At 48.9% G+C, this 12,590-nt stretch overlaps 2 protein-coding genes across 9 annotated transcripts in view; one reads left to right on the top strand and one right to left on the bottom strand.

Moving 5' to 3' along the window:
- LRRC39 (leucine rich repeat containing 39) overlaps window positions 1-4,057 on the top strand; it is a 21,113-nt gene extending 17,056 nt beyond the window's left edge. For all 5 annotated transcript variants that reach the window (XM_037051340.1, XM_037051337.1, XM_037051341.1 and 2 more), the window contains one exon: window positions 1,927-4,057. In XM_037051340.1, coding sequence (XP_036907235.1) covers window positions 1,927-2,024 — 98 coding nt within the window. In that variant the 3' untranslated portion in view covers window positions 2,025-4,057. The remainder of the gene's footprint in view (window positions 1-1,926) is intronic.
- TRMT13 (tRNA methyltransferase 13) lies at window positions 526-12,585 on the bottom strand. 4 transcript variants are annotated; one of them, XM_037051333.1, is made up of 11 exons: window positions 12,316-12,585; window positions 10,199-10,245; window positions 10,043-10,109; window positions 9,047-9,109; window positions 8,808-8,877; window positions 8,547-8,653; window positions 8,025-8,192; window positions 6,324-6,396; window positions 5,887-5,961; window positions 2,711-3,140; window positions 526-2,409 (listed from the first exon to the last, which is right to left on the bottom strand). In XM_037051333.1, the coding sequence occupies exons 1-11, from the start codon at window positions 12,460-12,462 to the stop codon at window positions 2,211-2,213; spliced, it is 1,446 nt and encodes a 481-aa protein (XP_036907228.1). In that variant the 5' UTR covers window positions 12,463-12,585; the 3' UTR covers window positions 526-2,210. The 4 variants fall into 4 exon arrangements, with proteins under 4 accessions (XP_036907228.1, XP_036907229.1, XP_036907230.1 ...); XM_037051334.1 differs by lacking the exon at window positions 12,316-12,585 and adding an exon at window positions 11,809-12,309; XM_037051335.1 differs by lacking the exon at window positions 8,547-8,653 and having other exon boundaries at window positions 8,025-8,179.
- Between the last annotated feature and the right edge of the window lie 5 nt (window positions 12,586-12,590).

Below are 12,590 nucleotides of genomic sequence, written 5' to 3' on the forward strand. Positions count from 1 at the left end.
TAGACCCTCTCAGCTAGAGGACACAGGTGTGACCAACCCCAAAGGGGAGGGTGTTTAGGACACGTGAGCCATGATGTGGAGGACCGTGTGGAGGAAGGCAAGCGAGAGTGGCAATAGTTTTCGGCCTGGTTTTGGAAAGCCAAGACAAATACATCCAAGACAACTGGGTGACCAATGATGATTGAAGATGGGGAAAGGGGGACCTGGGGTGAACCTGCTTTAGGGGAGAGCAGCCGGACAGGTGGTGACTCTAAGTCCGAGAAGGAGTCCGACAAGCCTGCAGGTTCTGCGGTGGAGGAACAGCTCTGTGCCCTTCCCGCAGATCCTGTCCTGGAAACACTAAAGGAGACACACAGGCTGGGAAAACTTAACTGTCCTGCGGCTGGGACCCTGACGGTCAAGGTTTACTTCCCATAAAGTACTGGAACCAGTGTCAGGAACGTATTAAGTGAAATGGGCCACAAGCCTGTGTGAGTCTGATCCTCATGTGTGTGTTACAGAAAACACAACTGAACGCGCCTGTTGTAGAATGCCATTTATTTTTGGGCAGAACTTGAGTGATACAGAACAGGTTGTGTGAAGCAAAACTAGCTCTGACCCAGTGAAGCAAGTTATTATCGAACAACGTATTATAATCTCCACTCACGCGACCTAGATCGGGGGGCATGAGTACTGGACTTAAAATGTAATCAGACTACCTTACTTTAATATTTGACATGAAACTTCTAACAAGAGAAAAAGGCTATGACTTATAAAACCAACTCTGCTTATTTATGAAGAATAGATTCATGAGTTGGTGCTCATTACAGTATTTGTGGAGCGCTCACTCTGTGCCCCTTGCTGGTGTAAATTTTACATTCATAACCCGATGTTCACGGCAGCCTTGTGAGGTAGGTCCTATCACCGTCCCCACCCCCATTTTGCGAGGAGGAAACTGAGGCACCGAGACGAAGTAGCTTGCCCAAGGTCACACAGCTGGGAGGCCCCAGTGCTGGGACCTGAACCAAGGCAGCTTCACCAAACATCTGTGATTATTAAACTAAACGGAAAAGTCAAGGATTAAAAATGGGCCAGCGGATTGTTTTATAGTTCATGGAAGCACAGACCACATGGCCAAAAGTGACCTAAGAATATAATCATATCCAAGATTAGTGATTTTGAATCTGTCTGGGCCAGTGATTAACACTGTTTTTTTGGTTTTGGGTTTGTTTTACTTATTATAAAGGCAAAATAACTCAAGTATAAAATATGGAAACAGTGGAACTGTGGTAACAATCCTGGTTTGTTTGGTTTAATACTTGCTTGTGCATAGAAACTGTTTATATGAGTTAAATGAGGTCTAAATGTGAGGTTTTTGGTTTCACTATCTAATTTCTACTTTACTCCAAATTATTTTTCCAAACAAGAGAGAATATATTTGTATTTATATATGTAAAAATGGCTTGTTAAAAGATATGAGGTAATTAATTTCAGAAGATATTTGCAAATTTCAACTTGTGAAATGGGCTTTTGAGTGTCTTTTTGGAAGTTCTATGTAATTATCCACTAAAATGAAAGGTTTTTTTTCCCTGCCTGAAAATATCTCTTCAGTTTCGGTGTTTGCATGGACAAATTCCAGCAACACAGGTGTGACTCTGGAAATCTGAAGGTAAACTCACTGACTGTAAACATCTCTGAATTTGTTTGCATAAGAAAAAAATCCCAACTGGTTATCCTTTCCAGATCTGCATGGAAAGAAAAACTCCACACAGAAGCCAAACCCTCAGATTGGCCCTTGGAAACTTACAATTGATTGCTACATCTTGACCTTGAGAAATAAAAAGTATTAAGTATAAAACCAAAGGAAAACACGTTTCCGAATTAATGCAACAGAAAGTGAACGTGCTAGCCCGTGGTGACGTGTCACGTGTTTTGCGTGTGTTTCAGATAACCCAGCCGACTGTGTGGCCGCCGCCCCAGACTCCGTAAATCCCGACGGACAGCATGAATCCAGTGGCCCTGCTGAGATCGCTTCGGGGACTTGATGGATTCGTCAAGTTCGGACTTCTCAAGTGAAAAACAAAGCGATTACCCAAGTTCAGTGAGGCCACAAGTTTTTGAAAGTTCCTATTCTCTCCTATTCAGATTACATTTTCACGAATATAAAAATACGGTTTACAAGAGCTCTTTTTTTTGGTGGAAGGCAGCTGTGGTTCAGAACCCCTCCTCCGTTAGGCGGAGGCCCCGGGCGCGGGGCAGGGCCTGTGTGGCACGGCGGTGAGCAGCACGTTCTCCGGAGACACCGCGGGCTCCGTGTAGCGCTGCAGGGCGGGCCGGAACCCGTGGCGCCGCAGGTACTCGGCCCGGCCGTGGTCGATCAGCAGCTTACAGAGGCGCCCGACTTCCTTCTTTTCCTCAACAGTAAGGCACCTAAACCGAACACACACACCAGACAAGGGTAAGACGCAGTCAGTGCTTATACAGCGTGATCGCCGTCCCTTCGGTTCACCGACAAGCCGCTCCATTACCCACAATATACCGTGTGCTGTGCCCCGTGCTTCCAGGGTACATTTTATTTGCGACCACAGTAAAAATGCACTTGAACTCCCTCTAAAATCAGATGATAAAATGTGTTTCCACAGACGTAAATTCAGGTGGAGCCCCTCCAAAGAGCAAGAGCAGCGACAAGGAATTGCCTCCGTCCTGGGCTGCCTGTTCCCCAGCTACCTACCCAGGTGGGCTCTCAGCATGGCTTTCAGTGACCGGGTGTCCCCCGCCGTCGTGCTCCTCGCTGTCCGCACCCGGGTCGCCTCGCCTCACAGGACCACCCAAGACCTCCATGGGCACATCCCGCAGGCCACAAGTTGCCCAGCTGCTCATCCTCTGGAAATAGTGGAACTCAAGGGCGCCGAGACCTAGTGCCCGGAAGTGCTCTCTGCCCACGTAGTGTCTCCAGTCACACCTGTGGTGACAACAGAGTGCGATGACAATGCCAGCCACAGGGCTGCACTGCTCCGGGACTGTTCCGTAGCTTCCTTCCTCCGCCACGGCGGGAGTTTCCCGGTCCGCTGTATCATTCTTCATGCGTTTGGCTGCGGGCTCTTCATTCCCTTCCTCACCACGGGCACCGCAGGCTCCGACCAAACACCGTAACGCCAGATCTGCAGACACAACCACGCCCCCGAGACACCGTCTCTAAGGTGAGTGCTTCTCACGTCCATTAGGCACCACGGTTTCAAAAACCCCGAACCAAAACAACCACCCACTTAGCCTTTCACCGGTAACGGCTCTTTCGTGAATCATCGGCTTCATTCACATCTGCCCTCTTCTATTATGGCCTCACTTTCTCTAAGGATTTATTCTGCATGGAGTCTCCTTCCCAACAAAACCGTCTGCCGCTCAAGGTCTAGTTTATAAGAACTCTCAGCCCAAATACTTGGATGGACTCATTTCTCCACCCTGGCGAAGGAAATGACTTGGATAGACCTTTACCTACCGGCACTTACGGTCCAGGGGGGTTTGGATCTCAGGGAACCCAGAGGAGGGAATAAAGAGGAAGGACGTGTGTGTCGGCCGATGCTCAGCATCAGCACGCAGGGCCAGGCTGAGCACCGAGAAGGGGTCAGACACGGAGGTCAGCCTCCCTGGGTCACGCGTTCACGTGGCAGCTGGACACTGCATCCCGTCCACGTGCGGAGGTCATGGCAATGAACACACTCGAGCTTGGGGGGGGGTGCCCCATGTGAAAGTGACAAGTGTGCTGGGAACAAAGCCAACGTGTGTTTGGGGACTGGTGACAGTCCCCACGGAGGACAGCTGTGTTCAAAGTTAACAGTGCTGGAGTCACCCCAATATATGCTGCAAAACCCCTATTTTTCTGTGCCTGTTCAATGAAAACACACAGATGCTTTTAAATTGTATGACCCTAAATGTCACAAGTCACGATCAAGTGACCTAATATTGCACTAGTAAATTTAATTCAACACGTGAGTTTAAGTCAACAAATATGATGGGAGCCTATTATTTGGAGAACATGACAGCTAGTCTGTTCTCTAATAAGCTACTATTTTCTGACAAATCTGCTCAGTCCGTTTCATTTGCACTGGACTTAAGGAAGTGATTTTCGGGCATATAAATAACCAGAAAATTATTAACACAATTAAGTTCTTTTAGAGTCGGGAGCTTTAGCAATCCATCTCAACACCCCCCACAGAGAACTGCAGGGACAGGATCACAGAACAAACTGCTGGCCGAGATCACTCGCTGGCTCGCGCGCTCACTCACTCGCTCGTTCACTCACTCGCTCACGGGGCGCCTGTTCCATGCCAGCCGTCCTGTCAGCCCAGGCCCCCTGCTCAAAGAACTCACACAGGAATGGCGGGGTAAAACACAGCAGGCGAAGTCACACGTGCAGAGAGTGTGATGACAAAGAGGAAACGGCAGTGCCCTGAAAGCGATGGCCACTGGGCTGAAGGTGAAGACAGACCCGCCCGCCCGGAAAGCTGGAGGCGGGGGGTGCCAGGCAGGTGCTGGCAGGGGCCAGAGAGGGGCGAGGACATCGTGTGAAAGGGCTTGGACTCAATGCTGCCGGGGACTGGGAGCCACCGAAGTGTTTTCGGAGGAGGCAGGCAGGTCGGGTGTGGAGCAGACAGGTCCGAGTTTCAGCACAGAAAGGACAGGTCCTGGAGGAGCCGTGAGATGGAGAGAGAGCGGGAGGGGTGGAGAGAGCCATGGAGGGGGAGGAAACAGTCCATCCCCAGCAGGGTAAGCCACCACAGCAAAGACTGCTCGGGACGGGAACGATGGGGTGACGAAGCGGGACTGCAGACACGGTGACTCAAGACGGGAAGGGTGGGCAACTGGAGAACTGGCCAGCAGGGGCTGTACTTCTGAGAAGCTTGGGTTAGGTGGGCCGGAGGAACGGGGGCTTTCTTCCTTCCCAGGACAGAAGGCTTTTCTGAGGGTCCAATGGCGTAAGTCCAGGAAGGCCATGGGAAAACCGTGGCACTCAGAGCCATTTCCAGCCCGTCTACATTGGAGGCTCCAAGTTCCCGTGAGGGCAGATGAGGAAACCAGCAGGAGTGGGAAGAGGATGTGACAGCAGTCGGCCCTTGATGAACAGGGACACGGGCCTCCCTACAGGCAACACAGCCCTACACTGGACCCCGTTTACAGAGGCCACCCTGAACCCGGAGGGGAGGGCCTCTGTCAGGGTCACACAGCAGGGCCGGACCCCGGCCCGTCTGACTCCAAAGCCCATGCTCTTGCCGCCGTGCCTGCCAGAGCCGGCGCACCCCAGTGCTCGGGCAAGACGCTGCAGGCTTGCCCTCATCTGACGTCTGTTTTCTTCCCCCGAGTCCCGACACACAATCACCTTCTCCTGGGAGAGGTTTCCAAGTCCTTCCCCAGCAAGGCTTCTAACAAAATCAGTCGCTTTTGGGGTAAAATCATGAAGTTTCCATGAATGATTCATTCACGTTTTAGTTGAAATGCCACCTGGAGAACTTTACAGTCCCACATGACAGCTTTGGGGTGTCCAACCCCTCGGCCTCCCTGGGCCACACTGGAAGAAGCAGCGTTGCCTTGGGCCACCCACTAAATACACTGTGACACGTCATCACAAAAAATCTCACGACGTTTTAAATAAATTTACTATTTGGAGTTGGGCTGGATCCACAGCCACCCTGGGCTGCGCGCGGCCTGTGGGTCGGACACCCCTGCAGAACCCTTGCTTCACGCTGCAAAATGGCCAGACGAGCGGACAGGCAGGAGAGCTCTGCACCGACATAACCCAGGGCCCCAGGATCACGAGCTGTGAGCACAAGTGACACACACTACGAGAAAGAGACCGGGAATGGCTAGGACACGGCTCACATGCTCACCCGGCCTTCGGGGTCTCAGACTCACCGGTCGCCACACCACACAGGTGCTTTCCGATTCCCACCACTGGCAGCTTCTCTCTGCTGAGCACAGGAATCTTGTCTGAAAGAACAGGGAGGAGGTGAGGCCTCGGTGTCCCCCAAAACAGGGAACTAATTAGCATCTCTGAATTTCAGGGCTGAAAGAAACACAAATAAAAACATTCTCCCTTTGTAGTTTGGGAACAGGAGGCTTGGAGATGCAGTGACTAGATCAGTAACACAAACGCCACTGAGCGAGCCAGAGTTAAAGTCCTTGACTTGAATGCCAGGTGATTCCCACCCCCTGCCCCCCAACCCCGTGCTGACGCTGATCCGGGACGCCCCCTAGTGGCCGGGCACCGATCTGCATTGCAGGACGGCTAAGCACCCTGAGCTTGGGCCGTCTAGGGTCTGTGGCTGACAACGGAGGGGAGCGCAACTTACTCAAACACAAGTGCTGAATGTCGATCTGAAGTCTTTCAAACACTGCGTTTTTCTTTCTGTGCTTGCCATCAACCTGCACAAGCAAAACATTATTGTAACAATGGCTTTTTCTGTTTAAAAACAGCAGCTTCACGAAAATAAAAAAATCCTGTTTCACAATTCAGAGCAAATAGGTTTCTACCTTATATTTTAGTCTTTAAAAAGAGGATCTTTACTAGTAATACAAAAATTTTAATATTGTGTGTCATTTGATGAAAACTCCAAAGTAGTAATACTGTAAACTTTTATAAGTCTTGAACATTTTATTAACGATCACGTGGACCTCATTTCCTCGAACTCTAAGAATCCCCAGTTCACTGATGGAGGAGCCGAAGTCCCCTCGGATCACCTGCCCGCCCTCCGCCTCTGCCAGGCCCCGAGGGACACGGCTTCCGGCTCACTCTTCCTCTTGCTCTCCCCGAAAGATCACAGCCGGCCCCCCACACCCACACGCCTGCGACTGGCACATCTGCTCCATGGCCCCGCCTCTCCGACAGGCGCCAGACACACACATCGCACCTGGACATCCCCCTCCTCCTCCCTGTCTCCGGGCGCTACCTGGGCTCTGGTCTGTTGCTCACTTGGATTATTGGAGAACAGTGATCTTATAATCAATCTCCCCGTTTCAAGTTTCAGACCGTTGATCAGCTTTAACGGTACTCTCTTAAAACCCTTTTTGTATTCCCTGCACCAACCCTTACACAGTCTTCAGCCTCCTCTCAGCTGCCACTTCCTCCTGGGGGGCCTTCTGGGACCCACCTAGGACTGGACTTGCTCTACCTTCCCACACCGAGGGCACCTGGCACTCACCGCTGTTACACGGCACTTAGCACACTGGACCAAGATGCTCGGGAGGCTGCCCCACTAGACCTAAGTGCCTTGGAGACAGGGGTGCACCCCCAGCACGCGGCAGAGCACAGTGGGACGCCTCCCCAGGTCAGTGAGGTCCCCACAGGCCGGCCGCCCTGCCCGCTCCCCTCTGCGGCACACGCTGGGCCGCACCCTCCCACCACGCACACGTGTCTCCAAGCTTCCCTGCTGTCCAGGCGCCTGGGTGACACTGGTCCTGCTGCCTGGACGGCTTCTCAGACCCAAGGTCTGGCAAGTGCCGTGTCACCCTTCCAGACATAGCTGGAGCATCACCTCTTCTGTAGTCCATCGCCACCCTGCCCTTCAGAGACACTTGTCACTCCCTCCTTCGGACCCCCATGGACCTCCGTGCAGACTTTGTTTCATATTTAATACCTTCCTATCATCACATATTGGTCTGCCTGTCTCTCCTTTCTATACGTAAGTGACAGAGACGCAGGCCTGTCTCATCCGACTTAGCCCGCCCAACATCCCCCGGGCCTGGCGGTATGCGCACAGATGTCTCCTGGAGGGGACGCTGGGGGTGGCAGAGGGCCCAGACCTTAGACCCCGGGCGTGAGCTTGGCTCTTTCCACAGGTTTTCTCATCTCTGCTTAAGAACTCAGAGCAACGGACTACCGAAACTTGGATTAAAACATTTATCTTCAGTTTCAGTCACTGATAGAATGAGAATAAAGAGCTACTACAATCGAATAAAAACACGGAAAATTCATTTCCTTTGAGATGTCTCTCTGCGTGTCAGGAAGTGCAACCAGACAGTATGGTCACTGATCGAGGCAGGGTTCCGTTTACCTTGAATCTCGTGGTCACCTTTTCTACCAGGACGAAGTGGACTTCCTCAGCATCTTTTAAGGCAACGTCAACCCAGTGAGACAGTTTCCCCTTTCCTGCGCCAAACTCAACAAAGCATCTTCTTGGACCAAGTAACTTTAATTTTTCAATGTTACCTAAAATAGAAGCCTGCAAACTTGGCGAGATTATTTTATACACTTGAGCAAACACACTGGGCTCAACCAGGAAAAACAGCAAGACAATTTCTACAGAAGGCAGCATGTTCGCACTGATCATTTTTGTTTGGCTTTAAAGTTTTTCTCTTTGCTTTTAAGTGTTTAACACGCAGTGCTTAGAACCACATCTATGCCAAAATTTTTAAATATAGGTTTATACATATTTTGGAAATGGAAAGATTCCGTACCCTGAAAGAAAATCTAAATGAAATCTCGTTACTAGCTATATTTAGGAAGAACAGAATGTTAGCTTCTGGGAAACGAACGAAAGGCCACTCTGAGCCGCGCTGCGGTGGCCCGCACATACCTGCTGTTTCAGGTGTTTGGTTGCAGAGTCACCATTTTTAGGGTCAGTAAGGGCATCATGCAATGCTGGGTGGGACATAATTTGATCTCTGAGTGTGGAGTTCAGACCTGTGCCAGACACAAGCACAGAGCTGAAGCAACCAAACACGACACCACAGGCTCCGACCAACGGCAGTTGGCGTCTTTAACCCGCACTGGCGCCGGTGCACATGCCGCCCGACTGTCCTAAAAATCTTGAACTTGCAGTTTTAGGCAGACTTACCTTCAGTTGCTTTCTTCAATTTCATAATTAAATTTTCCAACTGCTCTTCAGAGAGAGAAGAAATTGGAACCTGTACACAAAAATGAGCTGATCACTAAAAATACTGATTCTACAGGAAAACACATTCTAAATTCAAAAAAAATGGCTAACTCCAAACAAAAATTGGAACATCGCTTATTCACAATGTGGAAGGAGCTTACAAACACTGTTTGAAAGGAAATGTTTAGCCAAGTACTTACTAATTGTTCAGATATTTCCGTTTCATCCTTTAAGCCAGCATTAATATCTTGAACAAAGAAGTCCTTAACAAAAACCAAACCATAAAGATATTGTTATTAACATGAAGTGATCACAAAAATTAAGCCAAAAAACCGATCCTTCCTGTCCCCCCCTCCCGCCCCGATTCATTAATTACTGAGTACCTCCTGTGGTCCTTGACTCAGGATCAGTTAATTACCTGAGGACCCCCCACTGCAGGGAGCAGAAGGGACAAAAACCTCTGTGTCCTGGGCCTCACACCCTAGTGAGGTGGTGATGTGAACATCTGTAGTCTAGAGAAACTCGTTAGTAATTTTTATTCCAGTTTCTGTTTCTCCACAGCAGGGGCTGAGGACTAGGACAGTGAGACCAAAACAAAGTATCAACTATGCTCATCTGTGCTCTGGGCTGCTTCTCAGAAGGGGAGGGCGACCCGAAACAGAGATAAGGTATAGACGTTAGGACAGTTCAGGTCCGATTTCTCCCACTTACAAATGCTAATTAAAATAGTATTTTACCTGTTCTCTCTGGAAAGCCCTTTTCGACTCCCTGGATTTAATTTTAATTTTCCTACAAGTGGGTGCTCTTTCCGGTGTGTACTTCTTCTGTGGAACTTATTAAACAATACCTCTTATTTACAAGTTTACTTACCAGTTTCAAATAAGCTCTTTGAAGGCTGGGATCATATTTTATTGAGATAAGTTAGGAGGCACTAAGTAAATACTTTTGAGTAAATAAACTGTGAAATTATTCTCTGAATGACACTCTGGTTGCACAAAATTCTACGATGTGAACAAGGACTGTGTGTGGATACTCAGTCTGATGCGGGGCTGGCCTTCACACGCTCAGACGCAGCGACCACACTCAAGCCTTCGGAGACATGGCTTGTTAGATATTCCCGTCTGTAAGCTACTCTGTCTATATAAACATTCCACACCACATGCTTCACCATTCAGTTTTACTGATCAAATACTTACCGGTGTTGGCTTCTCTCTTGAATTACATTTTTTCAAATGCTTTGCTAGTTGGTCTTCATACACTGTGCTACATTTGAAGAGAAAATTATTTAAAATAAGACGTGTGACGATGACTGCTTCCAGCAGAGAAAAACCCTCATCTGGTCCCGCACTTACTGTTTCGGATCTAAAGGGCACAGGATTCTCTTCCGAGCACTTTCTCCCTAGTAAAGAAAAAGGACATGTTTGAATAAAATATCAGGTTCGTTGTTTACAGGTATTAGATCTGACTTCGGTGTAATCATAAATTTATGCATTCCCAAAACAAGGCAAGGACACCTTGAAAAGCCCATTAATGAAACATTGGCACAATTAGGTCATAGGGTTTAACACAAAAGTGCCTGGTGTGGCTGGTTCGCACACACATGAGCAAATACTGCTTTGGATAAGGGACTGTACTTTAAGCAGGTTATAAAGATCTACACCTGAAATGCTAAACTGTGCGTATTTTATTTGACTAAAATATGCACATTCATTTTAGGCACTGCTAATAAAGAAAAAACATCGCCGATTTAAATTACAACACGTCATTGATTTCTAGATGCATTAGAAACAATGAAATATGGCATTTGAACTATTTGATAGGTGGCCAAATTCTACTGGCTTTGCCACTTGCCGGGAGGGCAGTTACATCCTGTGTGTTCCTAAGTTACATGCATTTAACTACGGGCGCTAGGGGAAAATGAATGGGAATTAATAGCGATGGCGATTCCACCCAACATTCACACGAATCTGCACGTGACAGGTCACTGGATTTCAGAGGTCTGATTCTCAGCTCCATCAGCCCTTGTCTCCATGACTTTAGGTAGACTTACTGCCTCATCCAAAACATGACTGCATGTCCTGCTTCCAAAGGTTCAGAAAGATTAAGTGAGCTCATAGTTTTAAAAAACCTGCTTAGCATAGGGCTGGCCATGTTCCTCTCCAGGTACCGATCAGCTAGTAAGGATCTACCCATACTCCACTATTACCACGGTCGCCTGTCTCCCTCCAGCTGTGAGGTTAAGTCTAAGGTCTCGTCACAGACTGAGAACGAATACTTCTCTTGTCACACATTGCATTTTTCAATCAGGGGGTGTTGGCTGGTCCCCTCAAAAGCAGCCAATGCAACTCTGTGGGTGCTTCCAAAGGTGGCAAATGAAGGGGCCCCAGGATGGAGCTGTACGGGGTATTGCGTAGAAGGGTGAACCTTGGGACTAAGGAACAATGCACACAGTACTGGGCATGGAGAAGGCATGAAACAGATACCTGTCTATTCGGTTTAATCCTTCTAAAACCTATTCAACAGGGTCTTTTCCCACAAGCATTCCCCTCCTCTTGTTCTCATTTTTCTATCCTCTATATCCTAAAGAAATACACACACATAAAAAGAGACAGTACACTAAGTAGGTGTGGCTGTACTAGCAAACAAAGTAGTATATTATCCGTTTTCATTTTTAAAGGGAGAGTCGATTTTTACATGCTTTAAAATCTCTCCTGCCTGTTAAGAAGTACAGATGGGCAGCTATAGAATAGGAACCAGGATGTCAAGTACAGAACAGGGAATATAGTCGATAATATTGTCACAATAAGTACGAGGCCAATGGGTGCTAGAGGTACTGGGAGAATCACCTAAGTTATAAAAGTGTGTAATCACTACGTTGTATATCGTGAACTAATATAACACTGTATGTCAACTGTACTTGGAAAATTAAAAAATAATAAAGAAACTGTTATCCCTTAAGGACCTGTGGTCGGAGGAATCCCATCCTTGGGGCGAGGCCAGGTGTCAGCATAGATTGTTACTTTCAGGTACTGGAAATTCGGGGGTGGGGGATCACTCTGTAAAGTATGCTTGTCTAACCACAACGCTGTACACCTGAAACTGATACAGAGTAATGCTGAATATCAAACGTAATCGAAAAAGAAAAAAGAAAATCCTTCTTTTCCTTTTCCAGCACACCAGGTACAACTTGCTCTCAAGCTCTACTTTTTAAAAAGTTTTTCTCCACCGCACTGACAAGAAGAGCGATGATTCACGAAACCGTGAGAACACAAATGGGATCTGGGATCGGGAGTCCTTGTCCACATCGCCGGTCCCTGCCTGCTCATCCTCGCTCCCCGGGGCCACACAGCCGCGCTGATGAACACAAAGGCTGCAAAACCCGGGACAGAAGCAGGAATCGGTCCGAGAGGGGAAGTGAGGGGGCCAGGAAACTTATTTCCGACTCTTGGGAGGGAGGGCGATACCAGACCTCCGCGGCACCAGCGTGTTCGCCGCAGAACCTTTTCCCAGCTGCCGCCACCATCCTGCAGAACCTCTTTTTCTTTGCCACATAGTAACCGCACCGGCCCTCGACCTGGGAGCCAGTCGCGCGCGGCGTCGGTGCGGAAGCCGCCATAATGCAGGGCAAGCGTCAGGTGAAGGGAGGAAAAGCTGATAGCATCCCGCGGGGCCCCTTCCCTTGTCAAAGATGGCTGCTTCGGGTCCCGCCACGCAGGTGGGAGCCCGAAAGTACCGCTCTCCTCG

This window comes from Sturnira hondurensis, unplaced genomic scaffold (genome assembly GCF_014824575.4).
Source record: "Sturnira hondurensis isolate 20B ecotype Veracruz unplaced genomic scaffold, ASM1482457v3 Scaffold0007217, whole genome shotgun sequence".
In the NCBI taxonomy this organism is placed as follows: domain Eukaryota; kingdom Metazoa; phylum Chordata; class Mammalia; order Chiroptera; family Phyllostomidae; genus Sturnira; species Sturnira hondurensis.

Excerpts from the sequence above, each read along its gene's own strand:
- TRMT13 (XM_037051333.1), bottom strand. The coding sequence starts at position 12,462 with ATGGCGGCTTCCGCACCGACGCCGCGCGCGACTGGCTCCCAGGTCGAG. Across the intron at positions 10,110-10,198 it reads TGCCCTTTAGATCCGAAACA|CACAGTGTATGAAGACCAAC; the intron begins GTAAGTGCGGGA and ends CTTCAAATGTAG. Across the intron at positions 5,962-6,323 it reads CATTCAGCACTTGTGTTTGA|ACAAGATTCCTGTGCTCAGC; the intron begins GTAAGTTGCGCT and ends CTGTTCTTTCAG.